This window comes from Dryobates pubescens, chromosome 15, assembly GCF_014839835.1.
Source record: "Dryobates pubescens isolate bDryPub1 chromosome 15, bDryPub1.pri, whole genome shotgun sequence".
NCBI lineage: Eukaryota > Metazoa > Chordata > Aves > Piciformes > Picidae > Dryobates > Dryobates pubescens.
In genome coordinates, this window is record NC_071626.1 from 18,451,000 (window position 1) to 18,473,976 (window position 22,977).

Here is a 22,977-nt window from a genome sequence, read left to right on the forward strand (position 1 = left end):
GGAGCTGCCAGTGCCCGGTCCGGATGACCGAGCTGGGGGCACTGGCACCGAGGGCACGGCTTGTTGGGTACGGCCGCGGAGCTGCGCTGCGCTCGCAGCTGCTGCTGCTGCGGGCGCCTGAGGCGCTTGCTGGTACCGGTGTAGCCGCAGGGCTTTGAGCTCCTTGCTTTCTACAGCTACCTGAAGGGTGGTTGTAGCCAGGAGGGGGTTGGTCTGTTCTCCAGGCAATTAGCCTGAGGACGCAGTCTCAAGCTGTGCCAGGGGAAGTTCAGGCTTGAGGTGAGGAGAAAGTTCTTCACAGAGAGAGTTGTTAGCCATTGGAATGTGCTGCCCAGGGAGGTGGTGGAGTCACCATCCCTGGAGGTGTTCAAGAGGACGTGGCACTTGAAGCCATGGTTTAGTTAGTCATGAGGTGTTGGGTGACAGGTTGAACTTGCTGATCTTTGAGGTCTTTTCCAACCTTATTGATTCTACGATAATGAAGAGGAGAGCCCCGACTAACAGGCGTTGTGAGGCGCTGATTAGGTGTTGAAGTGGGTGAGGGTTGGGCTGGAGCATTCCTCGTCGGGTATTGAGGTACTGGCACATGGAAAAAAGGATTTAAAACGGGGAGGTGGGGAAGTCACTTGAAAACATGTTACCTTTTCTGCAGTCCCTGAGCTAACTTCTTGTGCAGTGATTTGTTCCTGTGGTTGCCTAGCATGAAACCCAGCTTGGAGGGAACTGAAGCATTGTCATAGTCACTTTGAAGGAACAAACCTCTCTGTGCTCCGGCGCACAGCTCGGCTTCCCCTTTCTCCACGAAGTGATGTAACTTCACAGTATTTAGGCATTGCACAGGAAATGTAATTGCTTGGTAAAGCAAATAAAGGAGTCACTGTTAGGTGCCTGGCTTTCCACAGTCTGTGGTTACCTCCTGTAGCCATTTGGAGCAGTGCCCTGATTGCACTTCCTCACTTTGTCTGCACTTTCCCCATGAGTGCCAAAGGCTTGGTGGTGTTTCTGTGTCTGATCATCACATTCACAGGAATAGCATGCACCTGAGTTCAGACAACACTGAAAATACTTCTAAATTGTGGCTCAGACTAAATTTTCTATTGGCTGTGCAGGAATTTTTTTAAACAGCTATTAAATAGCTGTTAGGATTTAATAGCTACACTTCTGTAACCATAAGTGTAATCCTGCCTGATAAGCTGTGATGATCTGAAGTCATGCATTAGTAGCTAATTTTCTGCACTATAAACTTGGCTGTTCTAGTTAAACTGATTGTACAGAGTTGCATTTTCTAATCATTCCTTTCCACTCAGTATCTTGTTCTCTGATGCTCATTTTCCTTTTATTTTTTCCCCCCCCTCTTGATCTTCTAGGGTCCAAAAAAGAAAAAGAAGGTAGGTAGGCAGAAATATGCTCCAGCTCATGCACAGCATTTTGGTCCTTGTTGTGGTCATTTAGAAGCTCTGCCAGCACAGTTCTGGCATCATGGAAATTATGTCAGTGGATTTACAAAGCACTTCACACTGAAATGAAAGGAAGCCTCAGTTACTTCTGGGCTTCATGTCTGCAGGACAATATTTTTAAGGTGATGTGTCATAAGAAGGGTGTTGTGACAACTTAATAGTATGCAAATATGCTTTTTAAAAGGGGGAAAAATTGATTTTAAGTGATTTTTAATGTGTGTTTCTTCTGAGGCACTTGCTTGGGCTCAGTCAGATTCAGGCACCTGAAGGAGCCTAAGTCTATGTGTGTTTTTTTAAGGAGGCTGAGTCCAGAGGGACTTGGGCAGGCTGGAAAAGTGGCCCCAAGCCAACCTCATCAAGTCAACAAGGCCAACTGCAAGGTCTTGTACCTGGGTTCAGGCAATCACAAGCACAAATCTGGGCTGGGTGAGAGCAGCCTTAAGGAGAAGGACTTGAGGGTGTCAGTTGGTGACAAACTCCCCAGGAGCCAGCAATGGTCACTGGCAGCCCAGCAGGCAGCTGTGTGCTGGGCTGCATCCAAAGCAGGGAGAGCAGCAGCACAGGGAGGGGATTCTGCCCCTCTGCTCTGCTGAGACCCCACCTCAGCACTCTGTCCATTTCTGGTGCTCCCAGCATAAGAGGGAGGTGGAGCTGATGGGGTGGGTCCAGAGGAAGCTGCAAAGATGATCAGAGGGCTGGAGAACCTTCCCTGTGGGGACAGGCTGAGAGAGCTGGGGCTGTTCAGCCTGGAGAAGAGAAGGCTCAGGGAGACCTTAGAGCAGCCTTCCAGTACCTGAAAGGGCTACAGGAAAGCTGAGAAGGGACTTGTGACAAGGGCTTGTAGTGGAAGGATGAGAGGGAATAGATTGAAGCTTGAGGAGGTGAAATTGAGACTGGAGATTAGGAAGAGGGTGAGTGAGGGTGGTGAGACCCTGGAACAGGTTGCCCAGAGAGGTCATGGATGCCCCCTTCCTGGAGGTGTTCAAGACCAGGCTGGATGAAGCCTTGAGCAACCTGGGCTAGTAGAAGGTGTCCCTGCCTTGGGGTTGGAATTGGATGGTCTTTAAGATCCCTTCCAACCCAAACCATGCTATGTATCTGTGGACTGTTTTGTTGGTTAGATGCTTCCAAATGCCTGACTTGCCATGGCCCCAGACACATTTCCCAGTGTTTCCTAAAATGTTTTAAGTTGTAACATCTATTTTCTTAGCAGGTCTACCTCTTACACGATTTCTACATTAAACCAAGAGATTTTAATATTAGGATTGTTGAATCATAGAATGGTTTGGGTTGGAAGGGACCTCCAAAGGTCATCTAGTCCAACCCCTTCTGCAGTGAGCAGGGACATCCTCCACTAGATCAGCTTGCTCAGAGCCTTGTTGAACCTTGAATATCTCCAGGGTGTGGCCTCAACTCCCTCCTTGGGTAACCTGTTGCAGTGTTCCAGCACCCTCATGGTGCAGAACTTGTTCCTCACATTCAATCTCACTCAGCTCTGCTCTCATTCCAAACCATTGCCCCTTGTGCTGTCACTGCAGGCCTTTGCAAACAGTCCCTCTGCAGCCTTCCTGTAGCCCCCTTCACATACTGGGAGGTTGCTATTCGGTCTCCCCAGAGCCTTCTCTCTTCCAGGCTGAACAACCCCAGCTCCCTCAGCCTCTGCTCGTAGGAGAGATGCTCCAGCCCCCCAGTCATCCTCATTGGCCTTCTCTGAGCCCACCTCTTCTCCTAGCTTAGAATAATGTGTTTAAAAGCACGAGTTGCATCATGCAAATGAGAAGGAAACTGAGCCCAGGATGTGGATTGCTGTTGTGGAGGCACCACTGACGGTGTGCAGAGTTCAAATCACACTAGAAGGACGAAGTTAGAGAGGGCAAGTACTTCCTAAAATGTATTAAAATAATGCTGATGCTTGTTTGCTTTTAATTTATTGAAAACATTTAGTCAGGTGGCACCAAGAAAGGAAGGAAAGCTGAAAAACTGAGATTGCAGCAAGAAGAGGAGGAAAGGAAGCGGCAAGAGGAAGGTACTGTGTGCACTTCATTTACAGGGGACGTGATGGCACAAAGTGCTGGTTTGAAACCAGTGGATGGGAAGTAATTTCCTAAACAAAGCCTTAATTTCTGTCTGTTTCACAAACATAGGTGACTTCTCTCTCTTTTGTTATGTGGGCCACATTCTATGTTGTTACTGTACCTTACTTCCCTCTGCCATACTCTCTTCTCTAGTTACTTCTACTGCAGTTAAGAATAGAATAGAATGAACCAGGTTTGGGAAAGACCTTCGAGATCACAGAGTCCAACCTATAACCCAACACCATCTGATCAACTAAACCATGGCACCAATAACCCCATCCAGTCTCTTCCTGAACACCTCCAGTGATGCTGGCTCCACCACCTCCCTGGGCAGCACATTCCAATGGCCAGCAACTCCTTCTGTGAAGAACTTTCTCCTAACATCCAGCCTAAACCTCCCCTGGTGCAGCTTGAGACTGTGTCCTCTTAGAATAGAATGGAATAGAATGGAATAGAATGGAATAGAATGGAATAGAATAGAATAAACCAGGTTGGAAGAGACCTTCAAGATCATCGCGTCCAACCCATCAACCAGTCCAACCCACCTTAACAACTAAACCATGGCACCAAGCACCCCATCAAGCCTCCTCCTGAACACTGAGGAAGCTGAAGTCTGTTCCACTCCCCACCCTCTGCCCAGCTAGGCTATAAAAAGCAGGACATTGTAGTGCTCCTTTTGGCTCCTGCCTCTGCAGGGCCAGAGGAGGCCATGAAGATAATCAGAGGGCTGCAGTGCCTCTCTTTGGAAGACCGGCTGGGAGAGCTGGGGCTGTTCATCCTAGAGAAGAGAAGGCTCCAGGGAGACCTTAGAGCAGCCTTCCAGTACCTAAAGGGGTCTCACAAGAGCACATTAAAGGGGAAGAATGAGCTCTCTCGACCTGCTGGCCACATTCCTGTTGATGCAGCCTAGGGTACAGTTTGCTGTCTGGGCTTGTTGCCGGGCGCTGGCGGGGCGGAGCCCTGGTGTGCTTCAGTAGCTTGAGCCAAATTATTTTGGCTCGTTCTGAAGCTTCCTGGGTACTGTAACACAACTTTACATTGCTCATTATGATGGTTGGTTTGTCATTAAGTATAATAATGTGCTTAATTTGTTTCCCCATCTTCAGAGGAAGCCCGGTTGCAAGCTCAAGAAGAAGCAGCAAGGCTTGAAAAGGAGAGGCTGTTACGAGAGCGCATGGCGCAGCTGGAGGCTAAAGTTAGTTCTTCTTCAATAGCTGCTGAAAAAAATCCAACCCTATTTCTGAACTTGTGGCAAGGTCTGTAGAATATTATTAATGGAGTGCAAAACTGGGGGAGAAAACAAATCCCTCGTGTCCCTAATGCTGGGAACAATGTAGAGGAACTAGCACCACTAGGTGAAAATTGGTCGTGAAAGATTGGGGCAAGCCACTGAAAGGTGCTCTTGGGTAAGGTCCTGCACCTGGTGATCTAAAGAGCTGGATTCACAAACTGCACTGAGTTGTGAGTGACCCTCAAAGGTCATCTTGTCCAACCTCACTGCAGTCAGCAGGGACAACTCCAACTAGATCAGGGACACATGATGTCTGACCTTGAATGTCTCCAGGGATGGGGCCTCAACCACATCCCTGGGCAGCCTGTTCCAGTATCTCAGCACTCTCATTGTAAAGAGCTGCTTCCTGGTGTCCAACCTAAATCTCCCCTGCTCCAGTTTCAAACCATTGTCCCTGGTCCTATTACCACAGGTCGATCTCCTTCCTGTGTTCAGGGCTCCAGAGCTGGACACAGTACTCCGGGTGAGGTCTCACCAGAGCAGAGAGGCAGAATCAGCTCTCTCCATCTCTGGCCACACTGCTTTTGATGCAGCCCAGGCTGCCATTGGCCTTCTGGGCTGCAAGTGCCCATTGCTGGCTCATGTTCAGTTTCTCCTCCACCAACACCCCCAAGTCCTTTTCTGTAACTGAGTAAACCACAGGACGTAAAAAGTCAAGAGAAATGGTGCTGAATTTTTCTATGGTATTCTCTCACTAAGCCAGCATTTGGCACCTGCTATGAGGACAGGCTGAGGGAGCTGGGGTTGTTCAGCCTGGAGAAGAGAGGGCTCCAGGGAGACCTAATAGGAGACAAGGGAGGTAGCTAAGGCCCCATCCCTTGAAATATTCAAGGTCAGGCTGGACAAGGCTCTGAGCAAGCTGATCTAGTGGAGGATGTCCCTGCTAACTGCAGGAAGGTTGGACTGGATGACCTTTGGAGGTCCCTTCCAACCCAAACAATTCCATGATTCACAACAAGAATTTTCTTTTCCTCTCTCTTTTTTCTCTGCTTTTCTCCAGAATAGTCACTCTTGTCTGTGCTATATGTCCTTTACAGAGTGTTTTGGGGATTTTTTTTTCACTCCACTAGGGAGAAAAGGAATTCAAACCTAGAAAGGAAAAAAATGACCTTGCCCCCTTTTTCTCAACCTTTTTCTCAACATATGCTTGCATGTTTTAGCAGCTCACATTAGAAGGGGTTCCAGAATGATGATGTGGAAACTGTGTTTGGATAAGTTTCAAAGATCACTCATTCAAATGTACCAAGTGTTTGTTTTTTTTCTCTTGGGTATGAAATAATTGCAAGAAAGCCAAATACTGAACTGCTCTGTTTCTGTCTATGTTAACAGGATCAGGAGCGAAGGGAGGCTGAACTAGCAGAGCTTTCTTCATTGGAGCACAAGTTTGTGTCTGCAGAGCAGTGGAAAACAGATTCTAGAGCAAATGCAAAGGTAAGCTGGCTTACCAAAATGTGCCCAGGGTTGTGGAGGTTTGACAGTGTCCAGACTTTAGGCTGTGCCTCTATGGGAGTACTGCCCTTTCCTGTATGTAAGTGTATGTTTGGACTGTGTTTCAAGTTCCACATGAAGGGTGGAAATGGTCATTCTCACTCTCCTCTGTCGTCTGCTAAGACCTCATCTGCAGCACTTCATTCACCTCTGGAGCCCTCACCACAGGAAGGACATGGACCTAAGAGGCAAAAGGGGATCTAATTCCCCTTTCACCACACTTTTGTCAGAAGGGATCAGTCAAAAGCAGCATGGCCACAGAGCAACTGAGGTGATTCTGCTACTTTATTCTGCTCTGGTGAGACCTCACCTGGAGTACTGTGTCCAGCTCCACAGCCCTTAACGCAGGAAGAACATGGAGCTGATGAAGAGGGTTCAGGGGAGGGCCATGAAGATGATCAGGGGGCACCTCTGGAGCACCTCTGCTATGAGGACAGGCTGAGGGAGCTGGGACTGTTCAGCCTGGAGAAGAGAGGTCTCTAGGCAGACCTAACAGCAGCCTTCCAGTAGCTGAAAGGGGCTACAAGAAGGCTGCAGAGGGACTGTTTGCAAAGGCCTGCAGTGATAAGACAAGAGCCAGTGGTTTGAAGTGAGAGAAGAGCCCCATCCCTGGAGATACTCAAGGTCAGACTCAACAAGACTCTGAGCAAGCTGATCTAGTGGAGGATGTCCCTGCTCACTGCAGAGGTGTTGGAATAGATGACCTTTGGAGGTCCCTTCCAACCTTGACCTTGAATAGCTCCAGGGATGTGGCCTCAACTACCTCCCTGGGCAATCTGTTGCAGTGTTCCAGCAGCCTCATGGTGCAGAACTTGTTCCTAACATCCAATCTAAATCTGCTCTTCTCTCATTTCAAACCATTGCCTCTCATCCTGCCCCTACAGGCTTTTGTAAACAGTCCTTCTGCAGCCTTGTAGCCCCCTTCAGCTGCTGGGAAGGCTGCTATTAGTTCTGTCTGAAGCCTTCTGAACAGCCCCAGCTCCCTCAGCCTGTCCTCACAGGACAGCAAGTTGTGCTTTCCTATTTCCCATATTTCTGCTTCCAACAACGCTCAACCATCTTAAGTCCCTCCTCAGGACGCTGCAGTGTGCTGCTCTTTTGTAGTGAGGCACACAGTACTGCAGATCTGCCCTCGGGAGCCCTGCAGAGGGAACTGTCCGAGGTTTGCTAGTCAGTTTCACATGCCTGGTGTGCCCTTAGCCTTCCTTGCCACAAGGGTGCAGCATGGTAGCTTCACACCGAGGTCTTCATAGGCTTCCAGGAGTTTCATGACTTTTTCTGGGTGATAATAACCTCTGAGAATACTCAGGGCAAAAGGAGCAATGGTTCCATAATATTTTACTACCCAGATGAAAAAACCTCTGCATTCTACATGACAAATTGATCCCCTAAGCCAGTGTTGGGCTCCTGTCTAGAGGTAAGTGGATTTAGCCTGTCAGTGACTTTTTTTCTTCCCCCACCTAAAAGAGTGACCCATAAGAGACTGGAAAATCAAGCTGCTCAAAAGAACACCTGGGGTTTCACATTCCCACCAGAGGCTGAATTGGTGCTGGTAAGGAGGAGGGAATCTCCCTCAGAGGAAGAGAAAGGAGAAATAAACATGTTGGACTGGAAGGCTCTTGAGTATCTTTATTGCAGTGTAGGAATTTTCAGATTTTCTGGCAGTACCCAGCTTGGGAACTGTTTGCCTCTCCTGTCTGCACTGGGTCCTTATTTATGGTCTTGGTCATTTGTTCTTTCAGCCCTTCATTTGTGGCAGGGACTGAATTAGTTGCTTTTGTAGACACACAGGTTAGAAAGCATAGAATTGTTTCAGCTGGAAAAGACCTCTAAGATCATCAAGTGCAACCACTGACCTAACCATCATTGAGGCTGGAAAAGACCTCTAAGGTCATCAAGTGCAACCACTGACCTAACCATCATTGAGGCTGGAAAAGACCTCTAAGATCATCAAGTGCAACCACTGACCTAACCATCATTGAGGCTGGAAAAGACCTCTAAGATCATCAAGTGCAACCACTGACCTAACCATCACTGAGGCTGGAAAAGACCTCTAAGATCATCAAGTGCAACCACTGACCTAACCATCACTGAGGCTGGAAAAGACCTCTAAGATCATCAAGTGCAACCACTGACCTAACCATCATTGAGGCTGGAAAAGACCTCTAAGATCATCAAGTGCAACCACTGACCTAACCATTACTGAGGCTGGAAAAGACCTCTAAGGTCATCAAGTGCAACCACTGACCTAACCATCACTGAGGCTGGAAAAGACCTCTAAGGTCATCAAGTCCAACCATTGACCTAACCATCACTGAGGCTGGAAAAGACCTCTAAGGTCATCAAGACCAACCTCAAGTCCAACCACTGACCCAACACCACACTGAGCACCAAAACATGTCTTGAAGTGCCATATCCACACATTCTTGGAACACCTCTAGGCCTGACCATCTCCTCCTGCTTTTAGATCACATAATTCAGGGTGTATCCAGAATAACTTTCATCACCATAATTTTCTGGCTGAGAAGCTCTCAGTAAAATCTTCTCTGATGTTCCACTCTCTGTAAAAGCAGCTCAGAAATGATCAGTGGGAGTTAACTGGGAAAAGAAAGGAGAAACTGGGTGGTAGCTGCTTTTAAGGATGTCAACTTTCAGCTAAACTGGACAAAGCTGAGCTTTATCCAGTTCAGCCTCTGGAAACTGCAGGCAGAAGTAGAGGTTTGGTCTCTGCTGTCATGAGTCAGTATCCAGAAGTTCTACCTAGAACAAACCAGTGAGAAATGAGTAACTATAAACAGCAAATGTCAGGTGGGCAGAAGTGTTTCAACACATCAATATCAAACCATTTCTTGCTGGCATAGTGATAAGGCAGGTGGTGTTGCAGCCCTGTTTAGATGCAGGTGGGAATTTGTCAGAATCTGTTTTTGTCTCCTGATCATGACAGTCACTTGCACCACATGCCTGTGTCTGCTCTTCTTTGAACAGCTCCCTGCTGAGGAGAGGCTGAGGGAGCTGGGGCTCTTGAGCTTGGAGCAGAGGAGCCTGAGGGGTGACCTCATTCATGTTGATCAAGATGTGCAGGGCAGTGTGGGGAGGATGGAGCCAGGCTCTGCTCAGGGATGTCCAATGACAGGACAAGGGGCAATGGGTGCAAGCTGGAGCAGAGGATGTTCCAAATGACCAGAAGGAGAAACTTTTTCCCTGTGAGGGTGCCAGAGCCCTGGAGCAGGCTGCCCAGAGAGGTTGTGGAGTATCCTCTGGAGGCATTCCAAACCCACCTGGATGTGTCCCTGTGTGATCTGCCCTAGGTGATGCTGCTGTGGCAGGGGGGTTGGACTGGATGATCTTTGGAGGTCCCTTCCAAGCCCTAATGTTCTGTGATTGTCATTTTCTGCAGTGGGAGCATTACCTCCGTTGTGATGGAAGTCCTGACCCAGCTGTAGTGCAGGAAGTCAACACTTTCATAAGCTTATGGCGTGATGAGCCAGATAAGGACATCCAGCTTGTGATGGAGAAGGGAGAAGAGGTGCTCAATGTAAGTGTTCAAATGCTGCTTTTCAATTTAAGCTTCCCAGAATGCATCCTTAACAGCCCTCTCCCCTTTCCTTTGCCCCTCTCCCCATTTTTTCCTCAGCCAAATGCTTGGAATTGGTTCTAACCTTCAAACCCCAGAAGCTTTTCTTCAGTTTTTCCATTTGGCTGGATTGCAGAGCTTTTGTTATCTCTAAAGGAGATGACTCTGTCTACTTAGAGCAGTCTTGCACCAGAACAGAGGAGCCTGTGTCATATCCAGATGTTTGTGTCTGGCAGCCTTGTTGTGTAATAGCATAGAATTAACCAGGTTGGACAAGGCCTTTGAGATCATTGAGTCCAACCTATCACCCAACACCACCTAATCAACTAAACCATGGCACCAAGCACCCCATCCAGTCTCTTCTTAACACCTCCAGTGATGGTGACTCCACCACCTCCCTGGGCAGCCCATTCCAATGGCCAATCTCTCTTTCTATGAACAACTTCTTCCTAACATCCAACCTAAACCTCCTCTGGTGCAGCTTGAGACTGTGTCCTCTTGTTCTGGTGGTGCTGGCCAGTAGAGTGTCATGTAAGAATGGTTCCCAGAAAGCAAGCTACCAACCACTGATGCTTTGTAGTTTTAAGCACTTTGTGGCTGCTTTGTTAGGATTTTATTTTCATTTATGCTAACTTCTTGGAATGTGTTTGAGAGAGTGCAGTGAGGCCTTCCAGAAATTAGGGGTGAAAGTTGCATCTGTAATAATAAATTTCATTGGGCTGCAGTGGTCCTCTGAGTGTTAAATTCCCTATCTTGCAATGCTTGCTGGGTGCCTGAATTGTATAGATTCATAGAATGGTTGAGGTTCAAAGGGACCTTAAAGATCATCCAATTCCAGCCCTCCTGCCATGGCAGGGACACCTTCCACTAGACCAGGTTGCTCAAGGCCTCATCCAGCCTCCACTCTTTCACCACCCTCACTGTCAGGAATTTCTTCCAAATCTCCAGTCTCACTTTGCCCTCCTCAAGCTTCAATCCATTCCCCCTCATCCTGTCACTACAAGCCCATATCAGAAGTCCCTTCCTGGATTTCTGTAGCCCCCTTCAGGTGCTGGAAGGCTGCTCTGAGGTTTCCCAGAGCCTTCTCTTCAGTCTGAGCAACCCCAGCTCCCTCAGCCTGTCCTCATAGCAGAGGTGCTCCAGCCCACTGAGTATTTTCATGGCTCTCTTCTGGACTTACACCATCAGGTCCATGTCCTTCCTGTGCTGAGGGCTCCAGAGCTGGAGACAGCACTGCAGGTGAGGTCTTACCAGAGCAGAGAGGCAGGATCAGCTCTCTCCATCTCTGGCCATGCTGCTTTTGATGCAGCCCAGGCTGCCATTGGCCTTCTGTGCTGCAAGTGCCCATTGCTGGCTCGTGTCAGCTTCTCATCCCCCAGAACCCCAAGTGCTTTTCTGCAGGGCTGCTCTCGGTCTCATCATCCCCCAGCCTGGACTGATACCTGTCTGTATTGATATAATTTCTTCTAGCTGATTGAGAAGCTGCAGTTTCTCCTCTTGGACACACCACCAAGTGAGATGTCAGAAAAAGCAGCACTGCAGTACCAAGAGTGTATTCTAGGATTGCAGATTCTGCTTCATCAGAAGTACAGTGGAGCAACAGAAGAGTTGCTGAAGGTAAGACTTTGCTGCTTCAGAGTTCTGATAGGCAAGGGGTAGCTACAAGTGTCTGCTTGCCATGGTTGGTTTGGTTTGTTCTGTAAGGGTGTGTACAGGTACCAGGCTTGCACTGCCTCAAAACCCTTGCAGCTCTTAGCTTCACAGTGGAAAGTCACATCATTAAGACATCTGAGGCTAAATGAGTGTGGAATGTTTGGAGATTTGGAGAGGCTGAAAACAGGGCACTGTATGAAAATTGTTGCCTGTCTTGTTTCAGTGAGCTGGAGCAGAGGAGGCTCCAACTTGAGAAAGAACTTTCCCTGTGAGGGTGCCAGAGCCCTGCAGCAGGCTGCCCAGAGAGGCTGTGGAGTCTCCTCCTCTGGAGACATTCCAAACATACCTGGATGTGTTCCTGTGTGACCTACTCTAGGTGATCCTGCCCTGGCAGGGGGTTTGGACTGGCTGATCTTTGGAGGTCCCTTCCAACCCCTAACATTCTGTGATTTAAAGCAGGTTGCACAATTGCAAAGGTGAAGTGGAAACAGATACTTAATAATGCTCCCTTGTTCATAGATTTATGCAATGGTTCAAGTTGGAAGGGACCTTAAAGCTCATCCAGTTCCACCCCCCTGCCATGGGCAGGGACACCTTCCACTAGACCAGGTCACTCAACACACCTGGCCTTGCACACCTCCAGGGATGGGTCATCCACAGTGTCCCTGGGCAGCCTGTTCCAGTGTCTCACCACCCTCACTGTCAAGAATTTCCTCCTAATCTCCAATCTCACTCTGCCCTCCTCAAGCTTCAGTGCATTGCCTCTCATCCTGTCCCTACAAGCCCTTGTCAAAAGGCCCTCCCCAGCTTTCTTGTAGGCCCCCTTCAGGTACTGGAAGGCTGCTTTAAGGTCTCTCCAGAGCCTTCTCTTCTCACAGAATTAACCAGGTTGGAAAAGACCTTTGAGATCATCAAGTCCAACCTATCACCCAACACCACCTGATCAACCAAACCATGGCACCAGTCTTATTTTAAACACTTCAGGGAAGGTGACTCCACCACCCTCCTGGACACCATTCCAATGGGCAATCTTTCTGTGAAGACTTCCTAACAACCAGCTTAAACCTCTCCTGGCACAGCTTGAGACTGTGTCCTCTTGTTCAGCCCCTGGTTCTCCAGGCTGAACAGCCCACAACTCTTTCAGCCTGTCCTCACAGGGGAGGTTCTCCAGGTCTCTGATCACCTTTGTGGCCCCTGTTTGTCTTTACTGAGTTTAGGATTCCACTCCTGCTGTAGTGGAATAGTAGTTGTATGTTGAGAAAATGCTGCAGTGCAGTGACTGTGTTCAGCTTTTAACACAGAGGTCTGTGTTTTTAGCTGCCATGTTTTAGTACATGAATACGAGATACATGAGCTTGGTCTGGTCCCTGTTTGTTTCTACATCTCTTTGCTTACTCAGGTCCAGTTGTGAGTTAGTGAAAGGTGGCATTAAGGACACAGCATGATTTAATTGCCTCTTTCCTTTACAGAATGCTAATATGTACAGAGATTCTGCAAGTGGAAATATGCAGGCAGTCATGAAGGATAAAAATGTTACCTTCTGTCTTTGGGCCAATCTGACAAAGCACATGAGGTACAGCACACTTCAGTTCTTCATTTGAAGTGAGGCCTGGCCTTGCCTTGTCAAGCTGAGGCCAGACTGAGAACCAGTTTCTCGCAATCATGGGATCATAGAATGGTTTGGGTTGGAAGGGACCTCCAAAGGTCATCCAGTCCAACTCCCTGCAGGCAGCAGGGACACCCTCCACTAGATCAGCTTGCTCAGACCCTTGCTGAGTCTGACTTTGTGCATCTCCAGGGATGGGGCCTCAACTACCTCCAGGGCCCTTCTGGGCTGCAAGTGCACCCTGTTGGCTCATGTCCAGCTTCTGATGCACCAGCACCCCCAGGTCCTTTTCTGCAGGGCTGCTTTCTATCAGCTCATCCCCCAGCCTGGATTGATAATGAGAGTTGTTTTGTCCCAGGTGCAGGGCCCTCCACTTGCTCCTGTTTAACCTCATGAGGTTCACCTGGGCCCACCTCCAGCTTGTCCAGGTCCTTCTGGATGCCATCCCATCCCTCTGCTGTATGGACAGCACCACTCAGCTTGGTGCCATCTGCAAACCTGCTGAAGGTGCACTGGATCCCACTGATACAAATATTGAACAGCTCTGGTCCCAGCACAGAGCCTTGAGGGACACCACTTACCTGATGGAAAGAGCCAGGGGCACGAGCTAGATGTGCCTGTTGATTGTCAAACTGAAATCTGTGTTTCTGAGGAAGACTCTGTGCCTGCTGAGACACAGCCAGCTGGTGACTCTACCTGTGTAGGATTTGCCTATTAAATCAGCCACTTGTAGCAGGAAAGTGCTGTGTAGAAGAGCTGGGCTCTGATTCTGCCTCCCTGTCATCCTATCAGCACTGTTATTTTTGCAGCTTAATCCCCTTAATGCAGCTGCAGCTTTTCTGGGGAGGCTTACAGACAGTTGTCAGTACAAGACAGGAAGCCTGTCCTGACATCCTGCTCTATTTCTTAGACTCTGCCCTGTGCCCAAAGAGAATTTAGGTGACTTTCAGTGTAGAAAACACATTTTCCTGTTTAAGGAAATACAAAAGTGCTGCCAACATTACTAGGAAATGATACTTTCCACACCCCCACCCTGTTACTTACAGGACTGAAACTCAGATGTTCCGTGGTGCAGAGCATGGATTTGAGCTGCCCAGGTCCCTGGAGTCAGACAGTGTGGCTGTTAGGATACTGCACACTCACTATGATCATCTCTCTCCACTGTGGCTGTGGTGCCACAGCCTGCCAGAACCTCAAAGCTCAGGGAACAAAGACTTAACTCAGCTTGCAAATGGTAAAGTAGAAGAATCAGAAGAGAAGAAAGCCAGAGAAGAGCCCAGCATGCCTGCTGAGGAAGGAAAGTGTTCTGAAGGGAGAAAGGTAGGCAGAAAAATCTCTCCAAAGGGTGTTTTGCTCTGCTGCTGTTACTCCAGGCCCAGCTGCAGTGTCACAGCTTCTTAAGGAGCCCTGAGCCTGGGAGTGCCAAGTTCTGAAACCTTTGATAGAAAAAGGCAACTTGTGTTAACTCTCTGCCATACAGCTTCTCAAAGGGAGGGTGAATGACCAGCAATTAATGGGTGCACAGAAGGTAGAGGGAAGTTTGGACCAGGTGTAGTAGTTGCTATGCAGTTGGACTACTAAGCTCCCCAGCTGGAGTGCTGTGTCCAGTTCTGCTGTTCCCACCATAAGAGGGACATGGAGCTGCTGGAGCAAGTCCAGAGGAGGCCACCAAGATGATCAGAGGGCTGGAGAGAACCTCCCCTGTGGAGACAGGCTGAGGGTTGGGGCTGTTCAGTGTAGAGAAGAGAGTGCTCTGGGGAAACCTTAGAGCAGCCTTCCAGTACCTGAAGGGAGCCTACAAGAAAGCTGGGAAGGGACTTTTGACAAGGGCTTGGAGTGAGAGAATGAGAGGGAATGGATTGAAGCTTGAGGATTGGCAAATAGAGACTAGGAAGAAATTCTTTTCAGTGGGGGTGGTGAGACACTGGGACAGGTGGACAGGGAGGTTGTGGATTCCTCCTCCCTGGAGGTGCTCAAGGCCAGGCTGGATGAGGCCTTGAGCAACCTGGGCTAGTGGGAGGTGTTCCTGCCCATGGCAGGGGTGTTGGAACTGGGTCCCTTCCAACCTAAACCATTCTGTGAATCTATGACTTTGCTGTGCAAATGAAGCAATTGCTTTTTGCTTATATATCCAGTTCCAAAGTTGGAGACTACCTTTAGTCACAACTACTTTTGCTAATATTTCTCCTGAGACTTTGTGTAGCAAGATTGGTGCAGATGTTGCTGGAGCAGTGGAACTCCACTTTCTGTCCTTGGGCCTCCTTGAGGGAGGTGATGCCCTCTTCTGTAGTGTGCCTGCCTCTGACTGATGGAAGTCTTGCTGTTGATACAGAGTGTGCTCTCCTTCAAAGAGAACAGCACAGCTGAAATAAAGGAGTCGGAGGAGGAAACTGAGAAGAAATCAGAAGCCTTGGCCATGCCTTCAGAAGGTATTTGATCAGTTTTGTGCAGCATAACAAAAGTACTTATTCTAAAGGGTTTATTTTATATATGAAACATAACATCTGCTACAGAGCTCTGTGTGAGTGGAGCAAAGGTTATGAACACCTCACCTGCAGCAGTGTGTGCAGCTCTGCAGCCCTCATGACAGGAAGAGCACGGAGCTGATGGAGAGGGTCTAGAGGCCACCACGATGATCAGGGGTCTGGAGTGCCTCTGCTACAAGGACAGGCTGAGGGAGCTGGAGTTGTTCAGCCTGGAGAGGAGAAGGCTCCAGGCAGACCTAATAGCAGCCTTCCAGTACCTGAAGGGGGCTACAAGAAGGCTGCAGAGGGACTGTTTGCAAAGGCCTGCAGTGACAGGACAAGGGACAATGGTTTGAAATGAGAGGAGAGCAGATTTACATTGGAGGTTAGGAACAAGTTCTTTACCATGAGGGTGCTGGAACACTGCAACAGGTTGCCCAGGGAGGTGGTTGAGGCCCCATGCCTGGAGATATTCAAGGTTGGGCTGGCCAAGGCCCTGGGCAACCTGATCTAGTGGAGGATACATACATAGAATACATAGATGTCCCTGTTGACTGCAGGGGCTTGGACTAGATGACCTTGGGAGGTCCCTTCCAGTTCAACCCATTCTCTGACTCTATGACATTGATGTTTTGATAACACACTTGAGTTCTGTTGACATTTCTATTAATGATTGTTCAATGCAGGGAGAAAATAGGACAGACAGGAAAATGGATTTGGTTCCCACTTGATCTATTCTTTCTGTTCCTGGACATGTTTGTTCTGTTTATGCACATTTGTGTATTGTCATCCATGTGTTTAGTGGGTGAGACACTCTCTAACAGTCTGCCAGGTCAGATATTTAGGAAGCTGTTAGGTCAGATTGACTGACTCAGGTGGTCCTTTATTTCCCCACCTTTAAGTGGTGAAAGACAAGGGCAGCACCAGTAGATGGTGCTGAAATGCTGGGCAGAGTATCACACAATGTCAGGGGTTGGAAGGGACCTCCAAAGATCATCCAGTCCAACCCCCCTGCCAGAGCATCATCACCTAGGGCAGGTCACACAGGAGGACATCCAGGTGGGTTTGCAATGTCTTCAGGGAAGGAGACTCCACAACCTCTCTAGGCAGCCTGTTCCAGGGCTCTGGCACCCTCAAAGGGAAAGTTTCTCCTCCTGTTCACATGGAGCCTCCTCTGCTCCAGCTTGCACCCACTGCCCCATGTCCTGTCATTGGACATCCCTGAGCAGAGCCTGGCTCCATCCTCCCCACGCTGCCCTGCACATCTTGATCAACATGAATGAGGTCACCCCTCAGGCTCTTTCACTCCAAGCTCAAGAGCCCCAGCTCCCTCAGCCTTCCCTCAGCAGGGAGATGTTCCACTGCCTTCAGCATCTTTGTGGCTCTGTGCTGGACTCTCTCAAGCAGCTCCCTGAGGTCTTTCTTGACCTGAGTGTGAAGCACTTGAAGTGTGTAGGCTTTCTGTGCAAAAGTGAAAAAGAATAGGAGTGGGGAAGGTGGTCAAGGCACCAAGCTAAGTGGTGGTGTTTGGCTGTATTTCAGTTCAGGATCCAGCAATGCTTGAAGAGATGAAGGAGGAAGAGGTGGTGACAGCTGCTGAGATTTGCATTGTTGATTTGCAGCAGTTTTTGCCAGTGGGTGGTGTGTACCATATTGATGCTCTGCAGCTTCCACCTCAGGTCAAAACAGTCAAGGGCTGGACTATGGTGAAGGTAAGTGAAGGTGTCAGGCTTGAGGAGCTGTGCCTCATCTCCATGTACATCATTTCTCAAGCAGCAAACTAAAGGGACTGAGTTGTCAAATCCATTTTCAATAAGGCCTGGCCAATTTTTGGAGGAGCCAGGAGGGAACAGATCACCTTGCACTGGTGCCTGCTCAGCAGCATGGCTAACTGGCACAGACTGGGGTGCTGGAAGATGCTTTTGAATTACCAAATCATCAATGTCACAGAAGCATAGAAGGGTTTGGGTTGGAAGGGACCTCCAAAGGTCATCTGGTCTAACCCCCCTGCAGTCAGCAGGGACATCCTCCACTAGATGTCTGCCCAGAGCCTTGGCCAGCCTCACCTTGAATATCTCCAGGGCTGGAGCCTCAACTACTGGTGGTGCAGAACTTGTGCCTAATATCCAGTCTAAATCTCCTCTGCTCCAGTTTCAAGCCACTGCCTCTCATCCTGTCACTGCAGGCCTTTGCAAACAGTCCCTCTGCAGCCTTTTTGTAGCCCCTTCAGGTACTGGAAGGCTGCTATTAGGTCTGCCTGGAGCCTTTTCTCCAGGCTGAACAGTCCCAGTTCCCTCAGTCTGTCCTTATAGCAGAGGTGCTCCAACCTCATCTTCATGGCCCTTTGAACCCTCTTCATCAGCTTCATCTATGTATTCTATGTATGTATTCTAGCTCCATGTTCTTCCTGTGTTGAGGGCTGCAGAGCTGGTCCAGGTGAGGTCTCACCAGAGCAGAATCAAGTGGCAGAATCACCTCTGCTCTGTGGCCATGCTGCTTTTGACTGATTCCCTCTGAGAGCTGTGTGGTCAAAGGGGAATCAGATCCCCTTTTGCCTCTTAGGTGTTCCTGGTTTTTTCTGAGACTGTGGGACTATTAACAAATGACTCTGCCAGGAGGGTGACACTGCTTTAAGGGTGCTGTCAGCAACAGCTGAAGGGTTCAGTGTCCTGGGGGTAGTCACCCTGAGGCTGTTTCAACATCACTTGGAACTGTGCAAGACAGCAAACCATTAATACTAACAAATCTCACATGGTGTGGGGAAGCTGCACCTGTGAGTAGGTGGACTCCATTTTCTAACCATAATGTGGGCCTTTTTCCCATCTTGCCAACAGGTTCTTGATGATGGATTGAAGGCATACCCCTATCCCCCTGGAGAGGCTGAGGATGCCTCACCCCCACCCATACAGATAACCCTCAAGCTTCCTGACCACGTGGTGTATTTTGTGGCTCCTGTGGTAGCACGATGGGATCCTGTGGGTATGAACTTAGGCCCTGAACTGAGTGTCCGGTTCTGGGCCCCTCCCTTCAAGAAGGACAGAACCCCATAGATGCTGAAGACCATGGAATGCCCCCAGAGAAAGAGACTCCACCACCTCTCTGGGCAGCCTGCTTCAGGGCTCTGGCACCCTCACAGGGAAAAAGTTTTTCTCCTTCTGGTCACATGGAGCCTCCTCTGCTCCAGCTTGCACCCACTGCCCCTTGTCCTGTCACAGGACATCCCTGAGCAGAGCCTGGCTCCATCCTCCCCACACTGCCCTGCACATCTTGATCAACATGAAGGAGGTCACCCCTCAGGCTGCTCTGCTCCAAGCTCAAGAGCCCCAGCTCCCTCAGCCTTTCCTCAGCAGGGAGATGTTCCACTGCCTGCAGCATTTCTGTGGCTCTGTGCTGGACTCTTTGAAAGAGTTCCCTGAGGTCCTTCCTGAAGGGAGGGGCCCAGAACTGGACACAGTATTGCAGATGTGGCCTCAGCAGGGCAGAGCAGATGGGGAGAACCACCTCTTTGGACCTGCTCACCACACCCCTTCTCATCCACCCTAGGATGCCCTTTGCTTTGTTGGCCACCAGGGCACATTGGTGGCTCATGGGCATCCTTCTGTCCATCAGGATCCCCAGCTCCCTTTCCCCAGAACTGCTCTCCAACAAGTGAATCCCCAACCTCCACTGCTCCATGTTCTTTCCTAGATTCCAGACTCCACACTTATAAAGACAACCAAAATGAGAGGAGTTTGTTGCTTTAAGTAGTATTTCTGTGGCCAGTGTCTGATCTTCACTGAGTATTAACTAACCTTGGCTGTCTTTACTAATTATTCCCTGCTAAAGCCTTCTGCCTGCTGTCACAAGCAGAAGCTTTACAGGTCCACCCTGGTATTTTTGTGAAGGCCAGCAGTGGAGAACTGATGGCATCAGGAATGTGGTGTATGAAAGCCAGGAGAGGAGAATCACCTTCCAGCTGGGCACCTTTTCTGCAGTAACCCTCCTCCAGGATGCTCATCTCCACATGCCCTACCAGGCATGGGAACTGCGACCTACTGGTGTGGATGAAGCCCTGCTTGCAGTCACTACAGGCTTTGCAACCATCCAGATACAAATGAAGGTACTGCAAGGACTTACTTTGCAGATTTAAAGACAGTAATTAAAAGCTGGAGTCAGTGGTGTCCTTTAGTGTGAACCTGGGGTGCTTCCAGCAGGCCCTTTTGAATTCTGCTGGTGAAAAGGAGAGCTCTCTCCTTTTCCAAGCACTCCCAGCAGCACTACTGGCCAGCTCATTTTGCTGTGGAGTAGGCAGAAGCAAGCTTTCAGCTGATTGTTCTGAAAAGGTCCAGCAAGTGCTTTTGATACTGAGGCCACCTTGCTGAGTTCAAGACTGTCAGATGGTTCCTCTCTCCTCTCAACTCTACCTAGAGATGGGACAGCATTTCAAGCAACTGCCTGCCAAAGCTTCAAGTTACATGTGAGATGCTCATTGTGTACCAAGCAGCATCAGAGCTGACTGGAAGAGTCAGTAAGACCCTTAGCATTGGCCAGTAGGCCTCTGCCCTCAGTGCTGAACTCCTGCAGAGCAGTGGCTTCCTTCAGGGTATGTGAATGGAAGTTTACAGCCCAGAGTGATTGATAACAGCCTCCCAGAACCTGCAGCAGAAGGCTGGAGAGGAACTGTTTGCAAAGGCCTGCAGTGATAGGATGAGAGGCAAAGGTTTGAAATGAGAGAAGAGCAGATTTAGATTGGAAGTTAGGAGCAAGTTCTGCACCATGAGGCTGCTGCAACACTGCAACAGGTTGCCCAGGGAGGGAGTTGAGGCCCCTCCCTGGAGATATTCAAGGTGAGGCTGGCCAAGACTCTGGGCAAGGTGATCCAGTGGAAGATGTCCCTGCAGACTGCAGTGGGGTTGAAGTGGATGACCCTTGGAGGTCCCTTCCAGCTCAAAGCATTCTGTGATGCTGTAACATATGCAATATCCAGAACAGCAAAGCTATTTGATGCCTGAAGCAGAAAACAGCTTTCATGAGCAGTAAGTTGCTTTCCCTGGTTTGTACAACAGGATAATCAGTGTATGTTGTCTTCAGTAGCGATGGAAGAGGAGGATTTGCTTTCCCACATCACAGGAAAATGGCTGAGTCCAGTTGTCCTGAGAGCAGCTCTGAAGAAAGCTGGTGTGAATATTTTCCCAGGAGAGGTCTCTCACAACTATGTCTCTGTGAACAAGAAGGTGAGTGCCAGAGGGGGCAGTTTTCCTGGGGGTAGTTTTCAGATGGCTGATACTTTGTTGTCTGAAGAGCTGTTGGGCAGAAGCAGAGAGCAGCAGGTGCACAGGTGCCCTGCCAGGGGCTGGTTCCAGCAAGCTTTTTTCTTGTGTTTGTATAACAAAAGGCATGGAACAGATCTGAGTTTCCCAACTTGGCACTTGTGCCTTGCAGGCTGCCTTGGCAGAACTCGGGGCCTATCAGCAGATGGCACTGCTTGCACCTGCCTTTGCTTTTGCCTGGAGCAAGTGGAACCTAGAGGCAAGCCCTGAGCAAGTTGTGTTCAAGGTTTGTGGATTTAGACTAAACTTCTAAAGGAAACCAGCACAGCACTGATCAGAGTTAGTGACAGAAACTATTGACTTCTAGAAGTTAGCACTGTGCTCAGCCTCTGCCTGCACCCTTAGTGCTGCAGTTTTAATACTTGAAAGCTGCTAAGCAGTCAACCTCACTGTGTCCATGAAAATTCAGAGCTTGCTTCTCCACTGCTTCACAGCTCACACAGCTGTGAGATCCTCAGTGTGACTGAGATGTGCCCCAGAGGCACTTGCTCCTCTGCTAGGACCTGTTTAGCTTGGAGGACAGAGGGGTGACCTCATTCATGTTTATAAAGATGTGCAATGGGTGCAAGCTGGAGCGGAGGAGGTGCTACAGGAACAGGAGCAGCTTTTTCCCTGGGAGGGTGCCAGAGCCCTGGAGCAGGCTGCCCACAGAGGTTGTGGACTCCTCTGCAGACATTCCAAACCCACCTGGATGTTTTCCTCTGTGACCTGCTTTAGGTGCTGCTGCTTTGGCAGAGAGGGTTGGCCTGGATGACCTTAGGAGGTCTCTTCTAACCCCTAACACTCTGAGACTGTGCCATCAGTTACTGAGGCTTTAGCCAATGCTGATTTTCATGAAGTACCCTACTGCAGGGGTGCTCCAAATAGTTAACAACTGGAAGTCTCTTTTTGTCCATATGGCACTCCATTTGTTCCCTACTGTAAAGAGGGAAAAGAATCATCTGAAACATGGATTTCTTTTTTATCTGTCAACTAAACCACACATAGTTAAAGCTTCTCCCAGGCAGAAATACACTTAGTTGTGGCTGTAGGTACAGAACATACCCTGCTGCTGGGATCCTGAGTGGCTTTCCCCCCTCTCCTGAATTAAACCTGTGCCATACAAACCATTTAGCCTAATACTTAATCTTGGGAGCAAGAACTACAAGTGATGCCTACTGCACCTAGCTGCTGGCCCAGGGGGAGGCAGAAGAGGAGCAGGAATGGCTAAACTTTGCATTTTCCAGAGGCTAGCTAGAGGGGAGGTTGTGGTGTGGGTACAGTACCTGTTACAGAGTCTCTTAGCTGCTGTTTTAGGTCCATCCAGAACTTAGGATGCAGTACAAAACAGTGCAGTGTCAGCTTCAGGGGACCTTCAGCTTACAGCACATCTCCTTTCCTGCACTAGGTAAGTGAGCATCTAAAACCAGATTCTGCCCAAGCCTGGTCTCTTTACTTGTTTGATGGTCAGAGAGCACAAAAGCTCAAGATCACTGAAAGCAGTGAAGCTTTTTCAGAGGAGCTGGAAGAGGATTCTGAATTTCACTCCACACTCTACCACATGCTTAAGGACTTTGCCAGCAAAGAAGCAATGGAGAAAGTGGAAAGAGGCAGCTTCCTGTTTATTGATGTTGTATACCAGCTACTCCTTGCCACAAGAGTTTTAACATACTCTTAAATGCTGCATGCTTTCCTTCAAAGGTTTACTATCAAAAGCTTGCAATAAAGTTACAGTTCAAGCCTTGAATTCTTTTCTGTTTGAGTACTCAGAATGCCTTCTAGGACTGAAATGCCAACATTTTGGTTAAAGTAAAAGTTCTTTATTCTTTTCTAACCAGACCACTCAGTGATAGTGAGTGTTAGCTATGTTCAAAAGAGCTGCTTTGATTGTAAACCTGAACAGAACTGAGCCCCTTGCAGGTACTTAGAAAGGTGACTTTTGGCAAAAAGGGGGAGGAAAAATAGAGTTCAGATTTCAAGTCATGCTTCAGTAAAAGAAAAAAACCCCTCAAAACCCCCCATGGCCCCAGCCAAACCACCCACAGCCCAACCCAAACATGGAAGCTTAAATACACTACTC

General features: G+C 48.9%; 1 protein-coding gene across 1 annotated transcript; it reads left to right on the forward strand.

The window, feature by feature from the left end:
* The first annotated feature begins 23 nt into the window (after positions 1-23).
* On the forward strand, positions 24-22,894 carry DNAI7 (dynein axonemal intermediate chain 7). Its single transcript, XM_054167604.1, is given in 17 exon segments — positions 24-132; positions 1,368-1,388; positions 3,336-3,379; positions 3,381-3,483; positions 4,639-4,727; positions 6,153-6,254; positions 9,709-9,846; positions 11,356-11,502; positions 13,008-13,111; positions 14,191-14,464; positions 15,477-15,573; positions 17,152-17,321; positions 18,444-18,588; positions 19,494-19,708; positions 20,655-20,822; positions 21,031-21,144; positions 22,306-22,894. Coding segments are annotated over 17 exon segments (2,310 nt in total). The 3' UTR covers positions 22,576-22,894.
* Positions 22,895-22,977: the final 83 nt, after the last annotated feature.